Source organism: Alligator mississippiensis, chromosome 14, assembly GCF_030867095.1.
Source record: "Alligator mississippiensis isolate rAllMis1 chromosome 14, rAllMis1, whole genome shotgun sequence".
In the NCBI taxonomy this organism is placed as follows: Eukaryota; Metazoa; Chordata; order Crocodylia; family Alligatoridae; genus Alligator; species Alligator mississippiensis.
Window position 1 is genome coordinate 652,321 of NC_081837.1, and position 24,647 is coordinate 676,967.

At 69.5% G+C, this 24,647-nt stretch overlaps 2 protein-coding genes across 6 annotated transcripts in view; one reads left to right on the forward strand and one right to left on the reverse strand.

The window, feature by feature from the left end:
• RTN4RL1 (reticulon 4 receptor like 1) overlaps window positions 1–2,979 on the reverse strand; it is a 46,109-nt gene extending 43,130 nt beyond the window's left edge. The window contains exon 1 of the mRNA XM_059717013.1: window positions 2,506–2,979. Coding sequence (XP_059572996.1) covers window positions 2,506–2,518 — 13 coding nt within the window. The 5' untranslated portion in view covers window positions 2,519–2,979. The remainder of the gene's footprint in view (window positions 1–2,505) is intronic.
• Window positions 2,980–4,525: 1,546 nt separating this feature from the next.
• DPH1 (diphthamide biosynthesis 1) overlaps window positions 4,526–24,647 on the forward strand; it is a 30,236-nt gene continuing 10,114 nt past the window's right edge. The window contains exons 1-5 of one of the 5 annotated variants that reach the window (XM_059716987.1): window positions 4,526–4,817; window positions 6,182–6,334; window positions 8,793–8,856; window positions 21,151–21,272; window positions 23,800–23,954. In XM_059716987.1, the coding sequence (XP_059572970.1) occupies window positions 4,541–4,817; window positions 6,182–6,334; window positions 8,793–8,856; window positions 21,151–21,272; window positions 23,800–23,954 (771 nt within the window). In that variant the 5' untranslated portion in view covers window positions 4,526–4,540. Of the gene's footprint in view, window positions 4,818–5,902; window positions 5,979–6,181; window positions 6,335–6,375; window positions 6,537–8,181; window positions 8,203–8,324; window positions 8,350–8,792; window positions 8,857–21,150; window positions 21,273–23,799; window positions 23,955–24,647 lie in introns of those variants that run through there. The other 4 variants (XM_059716988.1, XM_059716991.1, XM_059716990.1 and 1 more) reach the window with 4 other exon arrangements.

Here is a 24,647-nt window from a genome sequence, read left to right on the forward strand (position 1 = left end):
TGCTCGGGGCTGGGGGCGCGCAGACAGCCTCCTGCCAAGGGACGCAGGCGGCCGCTCAGCTGAGACCCTGCAGCCGCGCCCCCACCACGTCCCTGCCCCGGGCAGCGCCAGCCTGCCTCGCCCTGGCTCCCTTCCATGGACCAGCTGAGCAACAAAGTGAAATTAGCTTGATTTCACTTTGCTGCTGATCTGGCGCACAAAGCCTCCGCGAAGCAGGGGAGCAGCTAGACAGACATGTTGCTGGGCTGGACTGAGCCACGGGCCGGCTTCTGCTGCTCCACTCGCGCCCGGGGGCCTGGAGCTCTCTGTCTCCTCCCACATCTCCTCGCCTGCACACCCGTGTGTTGCCACCCCACGGGCGCAGCCTGGCCGTGGCTCCGCCTCTGCTGAAGTCCTCGCGAAGGCCTTCTGAGCTTGGCTCTCGATACCAATTTCTCCAGTGCCAAAGGTGCACCTGGTGCTCTGCGGGCCCAGCGCCCCTACGGCGTCCTCGGGCATCCCGTGCTGTAGCAAACACGGTGCGGACGGACCAGCCTCACCCCACGCTCTGCTGTCCCTGCCACGTCCCCCTCCGCCCCACCTGCGGGCTCTCTGGGCTCTGGCCTGCGCACAACTGCCCCGCCCCACACGTCCTGCCCGTGCACCGGCACTAATGCATCACCCCTTCCGCACCACAGCTGCTCGCCCCAGGGCCAGGGGAAGTCTCCCTCTGGGTTTTGGAGCTCTGCCAGCCCCTGCCCACACCGTTCTCTCCCCTGGCACGGCTCCCCCAGAGCCCTTGCCCACCACGGAGGCAGTCAGAGAGCCTCCTCTTTGCCACCTCTGTCCTTGGAGTCATCTCTAGCAACCCTCTGGCTCGTTGTGAGTGCATCTCCTGGCAAATCTCAGCTGAGTGCATCTCTTCCCTGCCCGTGGCTCTTGTCGGCAGAGCAAGGGTGGAACCATTTTAAGCACGGCACTGTATGCACTTCCGCTGCCTTGGCCTGGAGACCCGTCCGCACCAGGGAAGCATTTCCCAGCCGGGTATCTGCACCGGAGGCAGGGTCGAGGGGCCCAAACCGGAGGCACATCCCTGCGCTCCAGATGGCCGTGTTCCTCGGAGGTGGAGCACAGCGAGCAGAGCGCTGGGCCTGGCACTCAGCGGAAAGGTCTCTGCTTCCCGGCTGTGCCGCGGCCCCAGGAGAGAGGGCCTGCGAGTCTGCCCTTCTCCCGCTCCTGTTCTCAGGAAGAACAGATTTGGCCGCCCCGTGGAGAGCAGCAGGCTGCTCCCTCCCTCCCTCCCTCCCTCCCAGCCCAGCTCGTGGTTTCCAGCTTGTTTTCATTCCCTCCCCAAAGGAATAGCCTGGCCTCGCTGCGGAGCCACCTGGGACCCTACCTGAGCACCAGCCTGCCTGAGCCGTGCCAGGGAGTGGGGCCCGCACAAGCTGCCACGCAGGGACCATCTGGCTGCAGAAACCCAGAGAATGGAGTGCATCTTGCAGGAGCGCAGGCCTTAATCTAGCTGCTTGCTGAATTATTCAGAGATGGCATTAACTTATAAATGAGTGTGTTTGACTGATTTTGTGGTTGATGTACAGATAAATTCTAATGAAAGACAGCTACAAGATTTTAAATTATTAATTAGGCTGCCACTTAACAAAGCCTATTTGGCACTCTATTTCCTTGCTTAACAAGACAAAAACTTTAAGGATAGGTTTGTCTTAGCCCAGAGGCTCTGGATTTGCATGTTGTTGTTCTAGCTCTGAAAATGAACGCTGCAGATCGTGACCCGGCGGTGCGGGCGCCTGAAGCCCCGGTGCCAGGCCTCCTTCCCTCCCTTCCTGCGCAGGGATCAGCTCCGCCTCGCCTCTGCCTCTGCCTTCCTCTCTGCTTCGCCAACCAGGGCACTGCTTTCCCCGTCCCCAGGGTGCCCGGGCGATGGAGGAGCTGCAAGCCGGGCGGCTGCTGCCTGCTCGGAGCCCGGGCGGCGGCCGCATGGCAGGCGGGGCGGGGCGGGCCGGGCCGGGCCGGGCCGGGCCGGGCGCCCGCGGGGCTCCCGGGCAGCGGTGCCCCGTGCCCTGCGGCTGCCGGGGGCTGCCCTCGCCCGCCGCCCCGCACGTGCACAGGGCGGGGCCTCGCCTCCCCAGGCGCCCTGACGTCAGAACTCTTGGGGTATGACGTCCCGGCCCGTTGCCGTGGCGATGGTCGTGATGTCACCGTGATGTTCCCCTCGAATCGCCACAAACTTTCCCCGAGCGGCGAGAGCCTCCCCCGGCCCGGCCCGGTCCGGCCCGGCCCGCGACCCCCGGGGGCTGGCAGCGCCGCTGCCTGCTGCGGCCCCGCGGCCGGGGAGCGAGCGCCCGCGTCCCGCGTCCCGCCGGAGTGCCCGGCGCCCGGCTGCGGCCCCGCGCCCTCCCCGCGCCGCCCAACTTCGACGACGAGGAGCCGAGCGCGAAAGTTTGGGGCGGGCGGTGGGTCCGGCCCCGGCCCCGGCCCCGGTCCCGGTCCCGGTCCCGGCGGACTCACCGTTGCGGAGCATCTTGGAGCCGGTCCCCGGGGACGCGGGTGCGACGTCTCGGCGGCGGCGGCGGCGATCAGAGCCCGGCGCCCCGCGGCGAGCGGCGACGGCTGCTCCGAGCCCGGGTGGCCCGGCCCGGCCGGAGCATCGCGGGCCAAGGCTGCGGGGCGCGCGGGGCTGCGGGGCGGAGCGGGTCCGGGTCCGGGTGCGGGTGCGGGTGTGCAGCTCGGCGGCAGCGGCAGCGCTGTGCCCGGCTCCGGCTCCGGCTCCGGCTCCAGCTCGGGCTGCGGCTGCCCGCTGTGCCTCGGCGCTCGCTGCCCGGGGCGGCTTTTAGGGGGGGAGCCGCCCCCTCCGGGCCGGGCCGGGCCGCCGCCGCCGCCTCCCTCCACCCCCTCGGGCTGCGCCTATCAAGCGCCGCTCGCGCGGTCCCGCTCCGCTCCGCTCTCCCCGCAGCGGCGGCGGCAGCCGAGCCGAGCCGAGCCGAGCCGGGCTGGGCTGGGCTGGGCTGGGCTGGGCTGGGCGAGCCCGGCCGGGCCCCCTCCCCTCCCCTCCCCATCCCCGCCCCGCCGGCCCCTCCTCCTCCGCCCGCCTCCCATGCACAATTTATGAAAGTGCTTCTGTGCCGAGCGCCGAGCGCAGCATCGCCGCCCGCCCGCCCCGCTCCGCTTCTCCTGCCCGGTCCGACCCGCTCCGCTCCTCCTGCCCCGGCCCCGCTCCTCTTGCCCACGCGCATCGGGGCTCGGCGCTCCCCCCCCGGGGTGCCCCGCCGTCCCCGGGCCCGCCTGGCTCCGCTCGGGCGCTGCGGGCCCTGGCCCGGGTGCGCAGGGCGCGGAGCCCCGAGCGGCGCCTGTCCCGGGGCCCCGGGGTGTCCCCCCATCAGCGGGGACTGACAGAGCGGCAGTCGCCGTGACAGCGTGCGGGGCAGGACCTCCGTGATCGCTGTGACAACCCGCGAGCGGACCCTCGCTCCCCGACCCGCCTGCCCGGGCACTGGCGAGGCGAGCAGGGCTGGCCCGGCTCCGCACAGGCGGGTGCCGAGGCCCAGCCCTGCCACGGAGAGGAAGGAGAGGCCAGGGCAGCCCCCACACCTGTCTTCCCTGGGGGGCCCCGGGCCACAGGCCTCCCTGGTCCTGCAGCGGGTGAGGAGACAGGTTGGCTTTCTCCAGGGAAAGGCTGGGGCTGGGCTCCGCCCTGCCACCGGTGGCCCCCCTGCCCCTGTGCCGTGGCAGCTGGGGCTGCTAGGGGAAGGTAGCAGGGTGGCACCTTGTTGGGCAGCCCTTTGTGGACCAACAGCAGAGTCCTGCTGCCCTGCGTCCTGCTCACTCCCTCCTACTCTGCTGTCCTCTCCAGCCCCTGCCCCAGCCCGCCCTCCCGGGCCAGTGCCGGACAGAAGCCACACTTGGGCAGCAGGGCAAGGCCCAGGCCCCAGGGCAGCCATGAGCCAAGCAGCTGCCCTGGCCAGCCCGGTGCCCCTCTCCCAGGCCCTCCTGCTGGGCACTGCAGCACTCAGTCGGGCAGGCCGGCCTGGCCTGAGCATGGCCCAGCCCCTCCCTGCAGGACTCCTGCCCGCTGCAGGCCCAGGCCTGCTCCAGTGCAGCGGGACCCGGGCTGCCGCCTGGGGCAGGCCTGTGCCAGAGACCCCCCTCCGGGCCTGGCGGAGCTGGGAGCAGTCCCCGCCAGCCCTTGCACTCAGGGGAGTTTGCGGCCGGCCCGCCGGGGCAAGCCGCTGTCTCTGCAGCTCTGACGTTCCCACGCTGCCCGGGAAGGCTTCCAAGCACAGAGCTCCGAGCGAGTGACGAGGCTCTCCTGGAACGCGAACCCCCCCGCACCCGGGAGCAGGGGGGCCGGGGCAGGCGGGTGGGACGGTGTGAAACGGGGGAGGGCGACGAACCCACTGTTGGACGGGGTTTGTCCAGCGTGAGGCGGGCGCCGATTACTCAAGCGCTGAGTAAGCCGGAGTGCAAGGGAGCGGGAGCGTGCGGTGCAGCTGTCGCTCAGCCTGTGTGGGGGAGGGAGGGTCTAATTTAATTAGTTTGTAATAAAATGTCACAGAAGAGACGGCCAAATGCAGCGGGGAGCACGGCAGCGTGTGCGGCCAGCGCCAGGAGCCAGTCCTGCCGCGGCTGCGTCCGTCCCGGCAGCTGTACCCCGGGGGCCCGGCAGAAGCTCCTGGGAGCCGCAGCCCAGGGCCTGCCCCGGGGACCACCGGGACCCGGGGCTGAGCTGGGCTCAGGCGCCCCGCAGGGCTGCAGCGACGCACACGGAGAGGAGACGGGCAGGGGACCCCGAGCCTGCAGCAGGCCGCGCCGCACGAATCCGGGTTGCTTCCCTGGGGCTCGGGCTGACCTGGAGGGGCTGGGCGGCGGCTGAACCAGGCCCCTGGGCTGGGGGCTGCATGGCCGAGGTGGCACAGCGCCGGCCCGCAGCCAGGAAGGGACGGGCAGCCCTGCCCCATGGGGCAGAGGCCGCTCTCCCAGGCACCGCTGGGGCCCGGGGTCTGTGGGAAGCAGTCTGTCCCCTCGTGCCAAACCGCCGCCCGCAGCGACGCAGCCTCATGGGCTGGGGTGCCGCGTGCGACCTGGGGGCACGTGCGGCCTCGCGGGCTGGGGTGCCGCGTGCGACCTGGGGGCACGTGCGGCCTCGCGTGCTGGGGTGCCGCGTGCGACCTGGGGGCACGTGTGGCCTCGCGGGCTGGGGTGCCGCGTGCGACCTGGGGGCACGTGCGGCCTTGCGGGCTGGGGTGCCGCGTGCGACCCCGGGCACGTGCGGCCTCGCGGGCTGGGGTGCCGCGTGCGACCCCGGGCACGTGTGGCCTCGCGTGCTGGGGTGCCGCGTGCGACCTGGGGGCACGTGCGGCCTTGCGGGCTGGGGTGCCGCGTGCGACCCCGGGCACGTGCGGCCTCGCGGGCTGGGGTGCCGCGTGCGACCCCGGGCACGTGTGGCCTCGCGGGCTGGGGTGCCGCGTGCGACCCCGGGCATGTGCGGCCTCGGTGCTGGGGTGCCATGTGCGACCCCGGGCACGTGCGGCCTCGCGTGCTGGGGTGCCGCGTGCGACCTGGGGGCACGTGCGGCCTCGCGGGCTGGGGTGCCGCGTGCGACCCCGGGCACGTGCGGCCCCGTTGAGCGATGAGCGGGGATGTCGCGGGCCTGGGCCCTTGTCCCGAGGTGCCCGTGCCCAGGGTGTGGGGCGCAGCGGGCGGGGTGTCCAGGGAGCCCCGTTCCCCGGCCCCGCCTGTCCCTGGCTCGCAGCCCCGGGGGGCTGGGGGAGGAGGGGGCCGCCTTGCCCCGGTGCAGCCCCGGGGGGTGGGGGGGCCGCCCCGGCCGCGCCCCTGCGCGGCGCCGCGTGCGCTCGATGGCTCGGCGGGCGGCTGGCGCTGCCTGCGCGGCGCTCGGCTGGCGCTGCCTTTTCGGCCTCCACGTGGCTGTGTCGGGATGGCGGCCCCGGCGCGCCGCCGCTCCCCCGGGCCGGGCCCGGCCGCAGGTGCGAGCGGGGGGGGACACCCCGGGGGCCTCGGGCTGCCCCCGGGACAGGCCCGGGCCCCTCCGCGGTCGTGCCAGTGGCCGTGGCCGTGCCGCCGGGGCGGGGGGAGGCTGGTGCCGTGCTGCCCTGGCGGGGTGGTGCGGGGCGGGCACCCCCACTGCAGCCCCAGCGCAGCCGGCGTGACCCGGGTCCCTTCCCCGCAGGCCGCGGCGCCGCGCGCCGGGTGGCGCAGCAGGTCCCCGAGGAGATCCTGGCGGACGCGGAGCTGCAGGCGGCCGTGCGAGCCCTCCCCGCCAACTACAACTTCGAGGTGCCCAAGACGGTGTGGCGGATCCGGCAGGCGCGGGCCAAGACGGGTGAGGAGTGCCCCGGGGCCCCGCGCCCTGCCCGCGCGCCCGCCCTGGGCCCAGGAGCCGCGGGCGCGCATCGATCGCGGCGGGCTGTGCCAAGCTGTCAGTCAGGCCGCGAAGCAGCTGCTGTCCTGCCGGCGTTTAACGGACGTGGCGGGGAGCTTTCCATAACCCTTCAGATGATTTAATGCCTCAGCGTCTCAGGATGGTAATTACATTTGACAGGACAGGCCGAGTCGCACAGATCTGTCATGCAGCCGGAGATTGGTCTGGGACGCCGGCCAGGGCTCCGGCTACCATGCCCTGCGCCTCCCCCCGCCCCGCGCTGCTTTGGCCCAGCAGCCGGGGCGCAGCCGGGCTCGGCCTTCGGGGCCAGCTCTGCTGCGAGCTCGGCGGGGACGACGTAGGGATGCATCTTCCCGCCGGCGCGGCTGGGACGCGTCCAGGCCAGGAAGCACGGAGACGCCCCCCACCCCATGTCCCACCACACGCGGCCCCCTCCCAGGGTGGGCGGGTGGCCAGCTGGTCCGGCCTGCAGGTTAGACCGGGGCACAGGCCAGCCGCCCCCAGGCACGCTGCTCTGCGCTAGGGGCTGCACGGCGCTCGCCTCTGTGCCTGGGGTCTCAGCACGTCCTGGGCGCGAGGGACGGCGGGACGTCCGGAGAGCCTGCCTGCGGCTGGGGGCTCCTGCACAGGACAGGGTGCGCCATGTGCAGACGGGGCTGCGGTGCTGCTGCTCAGCTGGGGGCAGCGGCAGCCAGCAGCGTTGGCTTTGCTTACGCTCTGGGGCAGCAGGAGCCAGGCTGGAAGGTGTCGCTGGGCCCAGGAGAAGCTCTCGTAACCTCGAGGCCCAGCTCAGCCGTGTGGCCGCAGCACTGAGCTGAGACTCGAGGTCTGGGCTCAGTTCACCGGACCGTGGGGAGGCCGCGTTGTCTCTGGGCCTCGTCCCGATCAGTAACAACGGGGCGGGGGGTCACCTTCCCTGCTGATGGGGGCACAGGGACGGGTGCTAGGGGCTGGGCAGAGCTGGGGTTGATGGTGCCTGGGCTGATGGGCCTGAGCTGGGCCGTGCCTGGGCAGTGGTGCGGGCTGGACAGGGTAGTCCTGTGCCACGGAGGGGCTGGGGGTCGCGGTGCCCAGCAGCAGTGGCTTGGGGCAGGGGCACTGCCTGGCGCGCTGGTCGCTGCGTTGTGCTTCTTGGCGCCTTGTAATGAAGTGTAAATATACAGTTGGGATTTAGGTCTCTGCTTCTGGGGAGCGTTGGAAGCCGCGCTGTCATTCGTGCGGGATTTGAGCGGCGTGTGCGCGTGCCGACAAGGGGTGCAGCGGCCGTGTCACGCCTGTGGCTCCTGTGCAGCTGCCGGGCTGGGGCTGGGGCTGGGGCTGGGGCTGGGGGCTGGGGGCAGGCCCCTGATAGTGTGGGAGGGGCGGGGGTGGCTCTGCCTGCATATGGGCCTTGCCTGCTGCGGGGAGGCTGTGCTGGGAGCAGCTGGGGAGCGGGAGGCGAGCGGGTGATTCCCTCCGGCTGCTTGGGGGTGGGCGCTGCGGGAACACGCTGTGCCGGAGCAGGGGAAGCCGGCTACGTGGCGCTCCCCCCACCCGCCCTCGCCGGCAGGGCGCGGATCTGCTCTGCCTTGTCTGCCGAGCAGCCCGGGGTGAGGATTCCCCCTGGCCAGGTGCAAGGACCCTTCCCTTGGCCAGGAGCTGGGTCACCCTCAGTGCTGCCACTGCCTGCCTGCCCTGGCACTCGGTGCCTTCCCCACCCCCCAGCTCTCCACACCGGGTGCAGCACAGGACTTGCCCGGTTCAGACGTGCAGCTCCTGAATGTGGCCCAGTGCTTGACCAGGGCTCCCTGCCAGGGAGGGGCACATGGGTGAGCTCGGTTGCGACTGGGATGCGGGAGCGGGTCTGGAGTTAGGCCAGTGGGATAGATAGGACTTGCCGCCTGGGCTGGAGGCTGCAGTGCCGACGTGGCCCTGGGACCCTGAAACCAGCTTGGACCCAGCATGGATGCCCAGCTGTGAGCACCTGGTGTTGCACCATAGGGGCTGGGGAGGGTCCTGGGGGCCATCCAGGAAGGGCCAGCCCTAATGGGGCCTGAGCTGTGGGTTCCCCTGGTTTGCTGTGTGCAGCGAGCCCAGATGCCGGCACATGGCCTCACGCCCCATCGGAGGTGAGGGGTGTTTGTGCCCAGGCTTCACCCGCCATCTGCGCTTGGCCAGTCTCAGGCCACTCACTCCCGCCACCACCCTCCCACGGCGAAGTGCCCTGTGGTGGAAGGTCCGGGGGGCCCCTGCAGCACCCCTGAGCCATTTGGAGTGATGGCGCCAAACCTCCCGGCGCTGGGGGCTGCACTGGCTGGCTCCAGGAGCTGGGCTCTCTGCCCTGCTGGGGCCCGGGCACTGGCTGTGGGGGACAGCAACCCAGCTCGTGCACTCAACCTGGGCTCCCTCTCTCTCCTAGTGGCCCTGCAGATGCCGGAAGGTCTCCTCATGTTTGCCTGCACCATCGCTGACATCATTGAGAGGTAAGGGGTGGGCAGGCGGGTGGCCTCTGCCCTGCCCTGCGCCCTCGGGCTGGCATTGCTGAGCCTGGGGCCGATGCTGGCTCTAGCCCTGACCTGGGGCCGCATGGGCACAGAGATTGCTCCTGGCTCTGGGCGCTCAGCTGCCACCCTGGCCCAGGGGATTAGTGGGGCTGCTCACCCAGAGAGCTCATTAGCGGCCGTGCGTCTCCAGCCACGTGAGTGGAGGACTCAGCCAGGGATGGGCACGAGGGCTGCCCAATCTCAGCTGCTTGTGCCAGCCTGGGGCACGTGGCTCCCGGCTGTGTTCGCCACGTGCGGGAGGACAGGGCAAGTGCATGGGGCTGGCAGTGCTGTTGCGGGCACTGCCTTCAGCTGGCAAATGGGTGAGCCTGGCGTAGGAACAGGAGGAGCTGGGGAAATCCATGAGCTGGGGTTTGTGCTCAGAGCATGGGGAGCGTCTGGGAGCACTGCGGAGACAAGGGCAGACTGGCCTAGTGGTGGCTCCTGGAGCAGCTCCCCCCCTTGGTGCCCTGGTCACTGCTCCCCCGGCTGTGTGGGAGAGCATGGGAGGGGGCCGGTCTCGGTGGTGGGCTCATCTGGGACTGGCTTCTGTGCTTGGGCCCTCAGGCCGGGCTCCCCCTGCACCCCGGGTCTGGGGTGGGGAGGGGAGCGCTGGGCCTCTGCTCTGCTGGCAGAGAAGCCCTTTGCCCTGGTGCCCCTGCCGTGGCCCATCCTGCAGTGCCAGGCAGCTGCTGGCCTGGGGCGTGGCTGGTTGCGCGGCGGTGCCGGGGGCTGCGCCTCAGCTTGCACGTTCCTGGCCGTGTGCGCACGGCTGGCGCTGCTGTCTCCCTGCAGAGCCTCGGGGCATCGCTGACTTTTGCAGTGCTGCACACAGCCGGTGCGGGAGGCTGCCCGGCAGCGCTCAGCCGTGCGTGGGGCTAGCTGCCTCCTTGCCGGCGCCTCGCAGGGCAGCCGGCTCCTTCAGGAGTGGCCTTGTCCCCGCTGGGGGAGGTGTCAGGGCTGGAGGTTGGTCCTGGGAATCTGCTGGGGCCAGAGGCTGCGTGGCAAGCCAGAGACCGTGGGAGCCCGCAGGCAAGGCAGGGCCCTGCTGCCTGTCCTCCGCAGGGGATGGGTGTGGGCAGCTGTGCTCTGCTAGGCTGGCTCTTGTGGCCTGCCTCTTCCCTCCGGCTGCACGTCCATCAGTGGGAGCAGCCAGCGCTGCTGTGGGGCCGGGCTTGGGAATCGCCGACCCATGCACAGCCCAGGCTCTGGGGGAGGCCAAGCCCGTCCGGGGCCGTGGCGAGGGTGCTCGTGGTGGAGTCCAGGGTCAGCACGTGCTGCCGCGGCGCATGCAGCTGTAGCGCTGTCTCCGGGGCAGCTGCAGCCCAGTCGAGCCAGGAGCCCTGGAGCGCTTTCCCGTGTTCACCCTGCCCTGCAGCAGGGTGGGAACGGGCCCAAGGGCAGGTGGGGCAGGCCCCTGGCAGGATCTGCACTCATCTCTTTACCGCCGCACTCGCTCCTCTCGGCCCTCGGCCCCTCCTGCTTTCACACGGCGAATTAGCACTAATAGTGCTGTGCACTGCGCGCCATCGGGGTCACAACACCCATTAGCATACTGTCTTCCTGGTGCAAACAGGTTCTGGGGGCACCCGCTGCCCTTCCCAGCTGCCGGGAGCTGAGCAGCTGCTGCGTCAGCACCAGCCGGGAGCCAGGGCCTCTGGGCTCTGTCCCCAGCCCTGCTGCTGCCTTGCCAGGCAGCCTTGGGCAAGGAAGTCCCTTGTCCTGGCAGGCTGCGGGGGGACTGTGGTGTCTCCCACCTGCCACCCCCAGTGCTGAGTCAGGGCAGCAGCAATGAGGAGCTTTGCGGGGGGGTAGAGGGAGCTTCCTGGTCCAGCAGGATAAGGCCCATTCCCCTGTCCTCCCACCCAACCCTGCCCTGGGGCTGGTACCTGCACCGTGGGGGCTTTGGTCCTGGTCAGGCGTCTGTGGGCCTCTGGTGGGGGAGGCCAGGGTGGCAGCTGCTAGGGGGTCCTGGCATCGGCCTGCTGCCGCATGTGGGCATTGGGCATTGGCATTGCCAGACCGCCTGTGCCTTTAAGAGCTTGCTGTTCCCCTGCTTGGCTGGAGCCTCTTTCATGTCTCAGACTTCAAAGGCAGCAGATTAAGGGGATTCTTTTATCTGAATGGAGCCATGAGTGGCGGTGGCGGCAGTCCTGCCTGCTGCAGAGCTGGCTCCTCCAGCCCCCTCTCCTGGGGCGCTGTGGGTGTGTGCGCACACCTGCACCCCGCTGGGGCTGCCCGGCGCCCTGCTCTGGTCGTTGGGGCAGAGGCCGTGGAAGGTAGACAGGGTGATGAGCAGTGGGAACGGGCACCTTTCGGTGGTGGGACGTGGGCGCAGACCTGCCCCTGGGTGCAGCCAGCAGCGCCCCCCGGCCTGGCTGCGGCTCCGGTTGCTGAGACTCCTGGGCAGCCAGGGCCCTGTGCTGGAAGCAGGAGCTTGTGAGGGAGAAGAGGACTGGGTGGGTGGTGGGTGCTGGCCCTTTGCTGTGCTGGGGATGGGGTTGGCAATGCTCGTCCCAGTGAGGGGCACTGGTGGGGATGGGGGCAGGGCTGAGCTGAATTGATTTTTCCTGCCTCTCGCTGCTTCAGCACTGGCTGTGAGGCGCTTTGGGCTGGCGCGTGTGCCTGCTGGGCACAAGGAGGGCGGTGGTGTTGGGTAGCACAAGGGCAGGGCAGAGGAGGTGTCTGGCCCTGGCCTTGGCTGCACAAGTGCCTGGCGAGCTACAGCCATTGCCCGCGCCTGCATGGGTTGGGCGAGCCCTGTGCCTGCTGCGTCCAGCCGTGGAGGGGTGGTTGGCCCTGCCGAGGCGCAGTCTGCTGCCCACAGGCTCCAGGCTGCCTCTCCCCTCTCCAGGGGCCGGGCAAGGCTGGCCTGCAGCTCTGGGCACCTTGTCCCCGGGCCAGCTCCCCAGCGGGGCAGGGGGGCGTTGGCCGACGGGCATGTGCCTGCTGGGGGCTGCCGTGAGAGGGCAGGATGGGCTGTGGCGCTCGCCCGTTCCTGCTCCTTGCGCCCTGCAGCCCCCCTGGGACTGCATTAAATTGCCGCAGGTGAGGGGTTAGATCGACAGGGTCTGTTCCCAGCCTCGTTAGCGCTGACTCTTCTACCATTAATATTTATAGTCGGTGTTCACGTGGTGGCTGCCTTTGATGGTCCTTCCTCCCCCCACCACAACTGCAGGGCTGGGAGGAGCCCGGGCAGCTCAGGACGTGACCGGAATGGTACCTGGCACCACGTGGCACCTGGGTCCCGTGTGGGGCAAACAGCCCTCGGCATCCCCTGGCCCCAGGGGAGGTGTCCGGGACCAGCACGCGGAGCTGCAGCCTCGGCCCCCCTCGAGGCACCTGCCTGCGTGGCCGGGGAGGTGGGGAATCGCCCTCCCCAGCACAGGGTGGGAGGCGTCTGGCTGAGCCGTGGAGTGGGCAGCGGTGAGAGCGGGGCTGGGCCGCTGCCGGAGCTGTGACAAGAGGGAGGTGGGGGCCTGCCCAGGCACTGCCGGGACCTCGCACGCTTGGCGTCACTGCCCGGCGCGGGGCCAGGCAGGAGGGGGAGGGTTGGGGGTGCCACTTGCTGGCTGGGCAGCGCTGGGGCTGCCGTGGCCTCGTGCCTGACTTGGCTCCTCCTGTAACCCTGCTTGCACCTGCCTCGTAGTCGGTGATTGTGATTCTGCGCGGCACTGCCGGGATCCCGGGGCCTCTCTGCCCAAGCCGCCTGCGCTCCCCTCCTGCGCTTTAATATTTATCACTCTTCCAGAGATGGCTGCTGCTACGATATTCACCCTGCAGCTTGGCCACGGCAGTGCCGGGAGTAGCGGGGACTCGCCGGGGACCCCCGCCTCCTGCCCATCTGGCTGGCTGGCACCGCGCGCCATGTCAGCTCCCCACCTAGGCTACAGGGACCTGGGGGAGCTTCTGCCCCCCGGTGCTCTCCTGTTGCTGGCATCCCCTGCCCTGGGCCACTGCCTGCTCCACCCCGTGGCTAGGTGGTGAGATGGGGCATGGCTGGGCCCTCCCATTCGCCCCCTTCCCTGTCCCCTCACTGCCCAGGGCAGCACTCGGTGCCCGCGCTGCAGCCCCGTGGACCTTGTGCCGCAGTGGAGCTGGGTTTGGTGCCTGTCAGGGAGAGGAGCCGTGGGGCCCGGAGCACGTGGGCCCGAGGGTCTGTCGCAGCGCTGCAGCAGGAGCCATCACCAGTGTGATCAAAGGCTTCCCTGATACAGCACCGCACCACGAGAGGTGAAAGCTGATAAGAAGGGCGATGGCGGTGAAAAGGGAATGGGGAGATCCGGAGCGGGCGTGTGCGGGGAGGCAGCATCTAGGTGGGGCCAGGGCCCCGAGTTCCCAGCTGTGGCAGGGCCCGGTGCCACGGGGTCACAGGGCTGGCAGCCCCCAGGCTCCCCCAAACGACCTCGGCGTCGCTGGGTGGGCTCCTGCAGTGCCCCTGCGCTCAGGCAGGGCTCTGGGGCCTTGTCTCCGGGCGCCCAGTGCAGCCCCCCGGGGCCAGGAGCTGGGCGAGCGGGAGGTGAAGCAGCCCCATGCTGTTTGATGTGCGCGGCGAGGCTGGGGGAGCAGCCAGGCCCCCACAGGCAGCCTGTGTGGGGAGTGGTGCCCGCCGGTGGGAAGGGGCCGGCAGGGAGACGGGGATGCTGGGGGCTGGCCAGGCAAAGCTCTCTGAGGCTGCCTGGGGTGTGAAGCCCTCCCTGTCCCCTGCAGCTCAGAGCAGGTTGCAGCTGCCCTCCGTGGGGTCCCGGCCCAGTCCTGGCCCACAGCTGGATGGAGCCGCGCCGAGGGAGTTGGGGAGCTGCCTCTGGCACAGCTCCTTTGCAGTGGAGAGCAGGCGCACGGCATTGATCGGCGCGAGGCCTTGTTAATTAGCGCTAATCGGTTTGTCTTTATCCACTCCATAAAGAAACCTGCTCTCCGTCCTGCCACTGAGTGGCAGCCGCCTGCCGTGCCCCCCCCCCGGTCAGGTCAAGGGCAGCACCAGGGACTGGCCGTGTGCTGGGCCCTGGGCTGGGCTGGGAGCCCTGCTGGGCACCACGAGCCCAATCCCGCAGTGCCACGGGTGCCGCGGTTGCAGCCGAGCAGGGCATCCGGGTGGCTGGAGGGGCGAGGGTGTGGGCGCTGGGGCTGTAAGGAGCCGCATGGCAGTGCTGTCTGGGAGGGTGACTTGATAGGGGTGCGTCAGCGTGGCAGTGGCACTGTCACTGCTCCCTGGAGCTGCGGGGGCCAGCGCCCCGAGCCCCCCTGGCAGCCTGGGCCAGGCCTGCAGCGCAGACCAGGGCCACGTGCACAGCAGGGTCAGAGGGTTACAGAGCAGGGGACGTAGCGGCCCGGGGGCTTGTGAGGGCTCCGCGTGGGAGCCCAGCCCCTCCTGCCGGGGGCTGGAGCAGCAGATCAGCTGGGCTCCGGAGCAGCAGCTCTCAGCTGGGCTTTTGATTCCTTGTTAATAAACTCCGAATGTCAGGCTGCGCAGCTGCTAATCCCTCTGTCTCCGCGCTCCGCCACGGTGTGAACAGTGCTTGCTAATCACGGCCGTCTCGGCAACTGGTGACAGGAGCCAACCCCGGGCTTCCTGCCGCCCTCCCCGGAGCTGCCTGGGGCTGCGCCTGTGCCCTGCGCAATGTGCCTGGCAGCCCTGGGGGCTGCTGCTGCAATCGGGGGCTCAGCCCAGGCAGGGGCATGAGCCCAGCAGCTCCCAGCCACTCCCTTCTCAGTGAGGTCCCTCGTGCAGCCGCAGAAGCCCCTGGTGCCCCTAGATTTTCGTGCCGCCCGGCAGGGCTGTTCTCCCCGACCGTGCTGGGCAGCCCGGGTTGGCGGGGCTCGCTCTGGGACCAGATGCATGGGCGAGCCTGAGCTGGTGCCGGCTGAGCAGCAAAGGGTTAAGGCTGCATGCAGAGCCTGCGTTTTCTGGGCACGCATCCTGCCAGGGCGCAGCCGACAGCCCTGGCACCGCTTGAAAGGCCCCGTGCACCCGGGCGGGGAGATAACGCAGATCAGAACCGCTACTGATGGCTGGCTCCCATCGAGAGCCCGCCACGGGCTGCAGCCACCCCCTGCCACATGCGACGCCAGGGCCCCTCTGCCCTGCCAGGGACGCAGCTTCCCTCCCTCCTGCCGCTGTGCACGGGGCAGGCTCGGGTGATGGCAGCTCAGCTGCAGGGGCCCGTGGCCACATCCCTGGCTCTGGCCTAGGAGCTGAGGCCCCCCTGCAGAGCCAGCCCCCGGCCACGGCAGCACTCGCTGCTGACGCTGCCCTTGGAGGGAGAGCCCGGGACGCCCGGCACCGTGCGACATGCTGTGCAGGGAATGGGAGCGCCGTCATTAGCTGCACAGCGGCGTCGTTAGCAGGGAATGAAGTTCTCACTTGGCTGGAGATGCCTCGCGCCCGCGGGGCAGTACTGGCGCAGTGCGGGGCGGAGGTGGGGGCCGTGCCTGCCGGTGCCTCCTTCCATGGCCCATCCCCGGGAGCCTCCGCGGTCCCTCCTGGCCTACAGGCAGCACTTGGGCCTGTCGATCCGGTCCGGAGCAGCAGCCATGGGGAGGCAGGACCCGCAGGGCCAGTGTGGCAGGTCATCTGGGTGTGAGCAGAGGGTGGGGGAGGGTGGGGCCAGGTCCCTGTACGGGCCCTGTACAGAGCTTGGCCTGGCTGGGCCAGGTGTTGGCAAGGGAGCAGTGCCAGCCCGGCCCCCGGCAGCCCCTCTCCAAGTGTGACCCACTTGCAGATGCTGGGCTGTGCGCCGTGCGAGGGCTATAATTGCCCAGCTGCAGCAGCGAAGGCAGCGCCTCTCCAAAGCCGTTCACAGTAAAATTGCAAACTCATTATTTTAATTATGCGCAGCCTTCCTGTGCTAATGAAGTTGGGAGCCCGTTAATGTGGCTTGGTGACTGGCTCCCCCGCTAATTAAATGCATTGTTCTCTGCTTGGGCTGGCTGGGGCTGCGCTCAGCCCACACCACGCAGGGAGCATTGCCCAGGCCCCTCCACCGCCGCGGTCGGGGTGAAGCCAGGGGGCTGGCAGCGGGGAAGGGCGAGGACCAGAGACAGAGCTCAGGGTGCCCGCGTGTGGCCTGCCGAGGGGCAGACACTACAGTGGGGTCTGCTCTCGTCGTCACTCTGCTGTCACTGCTGTTTTTAATGCAGTTTTCATATCCCTCAACAGGAAAGCTCATCCCTGCCCTTACAAGAGCCTGGCCTTAGCCTGCACCGGCGGCCCGTCCACCTGGTCACGTCCCGTCCACCTGGTCCACATGCCTGGAGGGGGCATCACAGCCCTGGTGCCTCTGGTCCTGTGTCCTCCTGCCCTGACCTGGGTCACGGGTGGAGCAGGATAGAGATGGGCCCTCGTGCCCCGGGCTCCCGCCTCCCCTGGCCGCTGCGCTGCTCCTCCACGGCCCCACCACCTGAGCCAACCGGGGAGAAGGGGGCGCTGGGTCCTCTGGCCCTGCTCCAGGCCTCGGGTCTCTGCCGGGTCGCTCACCAGGCTGTGGCCCTCGCGCACCCGCCCAGCCGCTGGCAGCCTCTGCACTCGGGCATCAATCCTGCCTGCTCCTGCCTGGCTCCGCTCTACTGGCGCCGGGCTGGAGACCCGCTCTCTCGCGGCTCTCGGGTTCTCTCTCTTGGAGTCCTGCCGTCTCGCTTGCAGCACTGCCTGCACCCCTCATCGTCCCTGACCCTGGGGAGGTGCTGGGCCGGGGCCTGCATGTCAGGCTGCTGGCTTGTACACCACCGTCCAGACCCCGCTTTGTTCTGTAACAGCCCCTCGGGTATCCCAGGGTGCCCCTTTCCAGCCCCAGGGAGTGGTCCATGCTGGACCCAGCGCAGAGCACTGCCCGTGCCCTCTGGAGCCCTCGGGGTGGTGGTGATGGCGGGGGATGGATCTGCGCCCACCTGATCATCATCAGTCACCAGTGCCGCACGGCAGCGGTGCTAATTAGAGCTCAGCTCCAGGCTCCCGTGCCCCCAGGGACAGCTCCTGTGCTGCGGCTGCAGGGAGAGACCACGGAGGGCTGGGGGAAAACATGCCGGGGAAGGGGAGGGGACGAGAGAGACACCTCCTGGGGAGTGGCGAGGTGAGGGGGAGCCTTGGGGCGGCTGGCAAGGATGCGCAGGGGCACAGTGTCCTCAGTGCCCTGCTGGCCCCTGCCTGCGTGCTGCCAAGGCCAGTGGGGTCTGGCTTGTCTGTCTGTCCCATCCCAGGTCACAGGGATCCTGATGCCTCAAGCTCCTGCTTAGTCCCTGGCAGGATCCCTGGCCTAGCGCAGGGCACGTCTGCACCCCAGCGCATTGCACTGGGGTTGGCACTGTTGTGCTCGGCCCCGGCGCGGCGCCCGCTCCTCCCCTGGCCGCAGCATTGGGCTGCCTCCAGACCCGATCTGCAGAGCGGGACCGTAGCACAGATGTGAGGAGACCTGGCGCTCTGGGCCCTGCACCAGCCTGCAGTGGGGGAGCTGTGTGATGGGAGGTGCTGCCCCGTGTCTGCGCTGTGGTAGGGGGTGCTGGTGCAGGAGCCTGCCACGCTCACCCCACAACCTGCACGGGGGGAGGGGGCCAGCCTTCTCCCCCACCTTCCCCCTGGCAGCGTGGCGCGTCCCCGCCATCGGGCCAGGGCCAGGGCCAGGGCCGGGGCCGTGCCCGCTCGGGCGTGCGGCCTGTCTGTGCTGAACGCGGCACTTTATAAATGGGATGTTGGGAGCCATCTGTTTAAGGGAGGAGATAATGAATTAGGGGGAGATGAGAAAAATGCTAAGGCCGGGCTGTTTTTCAGAAAGAGCCGGGGTTTGCGGGACGCGCAAGATGAATAACCTCGCTGCGCCTTCAATATGCATAAGCTCCCTGCTGCGCCACGGGGCCTGTGCCTGGGGTGTGGGCAGGGGAACGGCCACGCTGGTGTCCCCCCATATCTACCCTCCTGCCGGAGCTGCCGGCTCTCCTCCAGGGCAGCCGGGTGAGGCTGCGGCGGCGACAGACCCCCGTCTCCCTCCGCTTGCGTGTGCCTGGGAGCACAGCTCACGGCTCTGGCAGCCGCAGCAGCACGAGGGCAATGGCAAGGAGCGCCCTGCACACGCAGTTGCTGCCTTCGCGGCCCCGTCTCGCGCGGTGCCCGACTGCCTGGCGCTGGCCCCGGTGGCCGCTGGAACCAGGGGTCCAGGACTTGGACTGGGTGAGCAAAACCAGGCCCTGGGGCCACGGCAGCTGCCCCCTTTGCTTTTGGTGCTGTGGGGGGGCCATGAAGCAGCGCAGTGCCCGGGCACGGGGCAGCGTGGCAGACTTTGTGGCACTCTCAGCCCTGGCCTTGGAGGGGCTGCCTCGCTCTGCCCCGGTCTCTGCAGCACCGTGCACCACAGGGCCGGGGCAGCTCTGGGCTCCCGTCCCACGTGCCCGGGGCCACAGGTGCCAGCGCGCGGGGCCCGGTGACGCTGCCAGGGCTTGGCCCCTCCCTGCGCCCGCCCGCCCGCCCAGGGCCTGCACGCAGTTAGCACTCGCGGGCGCCTGCGGGGAGCAGGGGGTGGGCGCCGCCCCCAGCTTGCTGCCCCCCTCCTGTTGCTATTTCACTTTCGTGCTCCTCACCCCCAGGGACTCTCTCTGGGGTTTGGGCCAATTTGCATACATTTTAATCTATAAAAAATTAAGCGGCGCTGGCTGCTGCTCTGAGTCAGACCTCCCCGTCCTGAATCTTAAGGAGCTGAATAATTTTCCACTTTTGCCGAGATGTGTGGAGTCTGATTCATGCCGATTCCATCGCCTTCCTCCGAGGAGGGGGCTGGGGTCAGGGCTCTGCTTCTCGGGGCTCCCCGCCCCCCCAGCATCTCCCTGTCTGTGCAGCAGCTCGGGCTGGCCCCGGGGAGCTGCCCGGCCTCGAGCCGCTCGCGGTGCCGTCCTTCTGGGGATGCTGCTCCGTGCCGGGGTAGGCCTAGGCCGCGCCAGGGAGGACAGCGCGCCCGACCAGCAAGGTGCGTCGCCCTCCCAGCTGGGAGCTGCTCCCCAGCCTGAAGCCCCCCGGGGGGTTCCCTGCGGAGGCTTCGGGGGGCTGCCCTGCGCTCGGGGAAGCTCTGGCTGAGTGCCGGCGTCCCGCCCTCCCCTCCTGGGCGCTGACGGGTGCGATTGAGCTGTTAATATTCAGCACGCTCCGTGGTTTCTCCACCCTCTGCCATCTGCCCAGATCTACCCACCACTTCTATTCTTGCCTGGCGCGTAAGAGTCCCTGCCCCAGGCTCTGGGCGCAGCGCGCAGCGCAGGGCGGTGCTGCGAGGCTCTGGCCTGGGCCCGGGGAGCTGCGCCCGGGGGGCTGCGCGGCCAGGATCCATAGCCAGCTGCTGCTCCTGTTCCTGCTCCAGGCCTGGAGGGGCCCTTGCAGGCTGGGCTCAGGCATCCCGTCTGCTGCAGCGGGGCCTGGCTTGAGAGCTGCGGGCACTTGGCCTCAGCCGCTGGCGCCCACCTGGTGCATGGTGAAGGGGCGTCAGGGTGTCGCAGTTCATGGAGCCCCCAGCAGCACCCCGGCCCCTCCGTTCTGCCTTGCCGGGGGCTGCCCTGGTGCTAGGGCAGGCGTGGGGCCCGTTCCCCAGCGCTGCCCAGCTGCATCTCGTGTCCAGCCCTGGCGTGGCGGGGGAGGCCGCGGCAGCACACGGTGGCACGGTGAGATACGGCCCAGACAATGGAGGGAGCGTGCTCCGGGGAGCGCTCCGTGAAGCCCTGATGTAAATAAGGCATTAGCATATGGTTTAACCAGCCCCTCCAGGCGCGGGGCTTTGTCATTACAATACCTGCTTTCATAATTAAAATACCACAGCAGCTCCCCGGGAACGCGGCCAAGCTAATAATCCCCCAGAATGGTGCAATAAAACACCTACAAAGGTGGTGCCTTTAAATCACACAAGAGCCTCTGCCTTATCTCCCCGCTGCCCGGCTGCCAGCAGCCCCGGCCGGCGCCCGGCCGCCCCACCCCGGCTGCGCTGGGCCAGCCCCGTGGCCCTGCTCCCTGGCAGGCCTGGCCACGCTCCGGCACGTGGGACCGTGGAGTGGGGCAGCGGGTTGCAGGAGCTGGCGACGTGCTGCGTGACTCAGCTGCAGACCCGCGGCTGGCTCCCGGCCACCCTGCTTGGTGCCAGGGGCCGGAGCGCGAGAGGAAGCCGCGCTTGCGGAGGGGGCTGGCACGGCGGGCGCCAGCGCTTGTTCCCTGGCACTTATCTCCCAATGCCACTTAGGCAGCAGCTGCTCCTCGTGGCCAGGCTGGCACGCAGGGCCCGCGTGCGCTGTGGAGGCCGGGGCTTAGGCCCAGCCGTGACATCGAGCACGCGCGCTGTCAGCCCTGGGTGCCGGCGGGGGCACAGGGGGCCCTTAATTTGCGGAGGCAGGGGCTGGTGCCCCCCCACTGGCAGCACTGTTGGAGGAGCGGCTAATCCCCTGAATTGCAAACAGCTTTGCCCGGGTGAAGAGGCAGATTACCTCTGCAGCTCGATCCGGTCACGTCTCAGGGAGCAGCCAGAGCTTGTCTTCTCCAGAGCGGGGGGAAGGGGCTGCAGCTGCGGCCCCGCGTGCCTGGAGTTGCCCTCTGCTTGGAGCCTGGCACGGGCTGGCCTGCCCCGTGCGGGGGCAGCAGGGAGTCTGTGCCAGGACGAGGGGCCTGAGCCCAGAGTGGGGCCGTGGGGTTGTGCCCGGCGGGTGGGTTGTGCTGTGAGGGGTAGGGACAGGCCCAGGCAGCTCGGTTGTGCTGCGGCCGCTTCCCCTGTGCCCGGATCTGGGCATCAGACAATGCAGGGGCTGGCTCAGCCTCCAGGACCCGCTCCTGCTGCCTGCGTCTCCTTGTGTGCCCAGCGTGTACTGGCTGGGCCCGAGCGCCAAGCCCTTCCCGCTGCTGCTGCCCGGGCGGGTGGTGTGAGCCCCTCTTCTCCCCACTGCCTGCTGCCCAGCTGCTGTCCTGCTGCTCCCGCAGAGCCCCTGGGCCTGGGGCCGAGGGTTGTGGCAATTCCCCCACAGCCCCAGGCAAGTGCAGGGGCCCAGGATGGTTTCTGGGGCATGGGGGCAGTGCCAGCGTGCAGAGGAAGGAAATTGGTGCACGTACAGTGAGCAGAGGGGCTTGGGCAAGGCTACGGCACCGGGGGCCCAGCCTTGACCTGGGGCAGGATTAGGAACCGGCCGCTGCTTGGCCGTGGTTTGACTCCCCCTAGCAAGACCTCGCTGCCCCGCCGGCCAGTCCTCAGCCCTGCCTCTTGGCTCACTGCTTCTGCCTGCCCACAGGTTCACGGGGGCCGAGGTCATGGTAATGGGCGACGTGACCTACGGTGCGTGCTGCGTGGATGACTACACTGCCAGGGCGCTCGGCGCAGACTTCCTGGTGCACTACGGACACAGCTGCCTGAGTACGTATGGCTCTGGCCCCCAGCCTGTTCAGGGGCTACTGCCGTGGGGGGTTGGAGTCAGGGTCAAGGCACAGAGAGGCGGTAGCCAGGCCCTGGTCACCATGGGCAGCCAGGCTGCTTGGCGGCTGCAGCGTCCCCTGCCCTGAGCAGGCTTGGGCAGCTGGGGAGGTGGGTGTGGGAGGTACCAGGTGGCTCCCGCACGGCCTGCGGGCAGGTTCAGGTGCAGCCCCGTGCCCTACGAGCTCTGGGGGCCGGGACCTCCACTCGGCGTGGGGTGCTGCGCTGCCGGCAGCCGGGCACGGGGCGGGTGCTCTCGTGTGAGCGAGCCGCGCGCTCCGTGCAGCCGCCCGAGGCTGCCGAGGCCTCTGTGCTGCTGCGGGGAGCCTGCCCTTGCTCCCGAGCCCCGGCCTGCTCGCGCAGAGGTGCCTGGTGCACGTGCCAGCCCCGGGGCCCGCACAGACTGCGTTCCCAGCACCAGCTCGGGAGGTGTCGCTGCTGCTCAGCACCCAGCCACCCACCCGTGCCCTGGGTCTGTAGGCTCAGAGCCGCGGCGTGCAGCCCCCGCTGCGCCGCCGGGGGCCGTGGGGCCCTCAGGCTCAGCCCCTGCAACTCCCCGGGACGGGGTGGGGCGAGGCGAGGCGAGGCTGGGCTGGGCTGCCCTGTCTGCGAGCCGCTGCCCCAGGAGGCGGGGAGTGCGGAAGGGCTCCCAGGGGTGCGGGTGCTCGCTGCCCTCGGGGCGCGGCTGGGGCTGGGGCTGGGGCTCGGCCGGCGGCTGCTTGCCGGGCGCGACGGCTTGTTGAAAGGGAGGGCGAGGAGGAGGCTCCGCGCTCCCTAGGCGGAACGGTACTCTGGATTCAGTTGCCATGGAAACTGCACTGCTGTCCCAGATGCTGCTAACTTTGAAGTCCACACAGGATGGAATCAGCCCAAAAATAACAATAAGACGCTCTGGGTTTTAAGGTGGATCCGAGCAGTTGCTACCCCAGCGCCTGGCTGGACCGGGGAGGGTTTCCGCTCACGGGTGCCGCCAGCGGTGCCCCTCCCCACAGAGCACTGCCCAGGCCAGCTCCGCTGTCCATCGCCCTGGGCCCGTGACCCTCTGGCGTGTCCTGGGCCGGCTGTAGCTGGCCGGGGCCCGCGGGGACACGGGCACGTCCTCCCTCGCGTGCCTTGCAGCAGGGGGAGTTGCTGCCTCCCCGTCCCACGCAGCAGCCCGGGCTGGCATCAGCAGGTCGGCTGGTCCCGCGGGCTGGGAGCTGTCCCTGCTGGGCGCTGGCTGGAGACCCCAGCCACTGAAATGCCTCTGACCCCCGTCACACCCATGTGAAGTTCACAGCTCTGTGGGGTCCGTGGCACGAGCGCGGTGGGTGACAATGCCCGAGCCAGCAACGCCGTCGCCTCCTTATAGGAGCCAAAGGGAGAGGGAGACGGGGCCTCAGTAAACCCGGGATGTGAAACCCGCTGTCGATTTGTTACCAGCCAAAGCAGGGCTTCAGGGGTCGGCGCTGGGACCCAACGCCCCGCAGTGGCGCCCGTGTCCGCGGCCCCTCGCTACAGCACGTCTCTGCCATGCCTGGGCACTAGCCCTGGCCTGATCAGCTGTGCCGGGTCTCGCAGAGGTTGCGAGGGCCTGGCCTGGACATGGCTGCCCCGTCCCACCCGGCAGGCCAGTGTCGCCCCGCACAGCCCGTTGGCCGAGCCAGCTGCCAGGCGCCGGCTTCCCAGGTCTCTCGGGCTTTGTGCCTGGACGTGCAGGGCGTCGGGCATGGCCGGAGGCTCCCTTCACCCCTCTAGGCCGCAGCCGGTCACCCCCAGGCTGCAGCCCCCTACTCTCCTGCTGTCCCTGTAGCGGGTGCCAGGCACTGTCCTGGGCAGGGCCCTACGGCCAGGTACGGGGCGCTCTGTGGCCGCGCCCCTGCGTCCTCCTAGGTGCCCCTGGCTGCAGGGACGTCCGCAGGGCCCACCCCTCCCGCCCTGCACGGGCAGGACTGGCTTCTGCCCTGTGCCAGGAGCGAGTAATTTACACTTAATTGGGATCAGGTGAGCGGCCTGCGATGGGAAGTGAGCGCAGAGGCTGCGGATCGATGTCGACTCCGTGTACTTTAATTATTCACTTAATCGTGGTGACACGGGCTCCTTAGCATCGGGGGTAATTAGATTGGTGTTCATCGATTCCCTGGGCCACCGCCAGCTGCAGAGAAATGACCAGGCGCTGCCCCCAGCCCTGCCTGCGGCCCCCGGCTGGCCTGGCTGTGCAGAGGCCCGGGTGGGCAGCAGGGAGCTGGGCCAGGACGCGTGCGGCCATCTCCTGCCTTGGCCGGCCCCATGCGGCCACAGCGGTGACCAGGCCAGCTGCGCTCCCGGCCCGGCCTGCTCCTGCATGAATACGTAATCAGGAGGCAGGAAGTGGAGCTGGCTGTGCCCCGGGGCAGATGCACGGCTGGCTCGCTGCGCTAGCTGGCGCAGGGCAGCCCTCCTTGCAGAGGTGCCCGGCCCAGCCCCTCACGCCCATCTCTCCTGTGCCCAGTTCCCATCGATGCCACGCAGGGGATGAAGATGCTGTACGTGTTCGTGGACATCAAGATCGACACGTCTCACTTCCTTGAGACCGTGCGCTTCAACTTCCGCCCGGGCGCCCGCCTGGCCCTCGTCAGCACCATCCAGTTCGTCTCGGCCCTGCAGGTGAGGTGGGGGGGAAGGCCCCGCCGCCAGCAGCTGCCACTCGCACCCCAACTCCTGCCGGTGCGGAGAAGCAGCCCCCAGCGCCTCCTTCACCTGCTTCCCAGCCAGGACCCTGCCTTGCTGCCGGCGCCAAGCCCCTGCGCTGACGGGCTTCAGGCGGATCTAATAGGGCCTGCGCTCCTGCTTCTCAGCTGGCACCGGTCCCTGGGGGGGGTCTGAAGCATGGGTGTGTGGCCATGTGGCCTCGGGGACCCTGGCCCTCATCCCCTGGGCGCAGTGGCCTCTGGTTCACAAGCTTGGCCTGTCTCCCGGAGTGCCTGGGGGCTGCTCTGGGCCAGAGCCGGGGGGCACGGTCACAGGGGATGCAGCTGCCTTGGCCCCGTGTGCGTCTGAGCAGCTGGGGCAGGCCCATGCCTCTGTGTGTGTGTGTGTGTGTGTGTGTGTGTGTGTGTGTGCATCTGTCCCTGTGGGCCACACGTCCCTGTGTATTGCAAGGGCTTGGGGGTGGCTGGGGGCACATGCCTGTGCATGGCAGGGGAGTTGCGGGGGCTCACCCGCGGGCATACGAGGCATCTCCCCTCCGCCCTGGCACGTCACCGCCACAGTGCTGCTCGAGCATTTTATAACAACTGGGATCGGTGTTTCGCGGTGGCTGCCCTCCCCCAGCTCCCGGGGGAGCTGGCGCGGTAAATG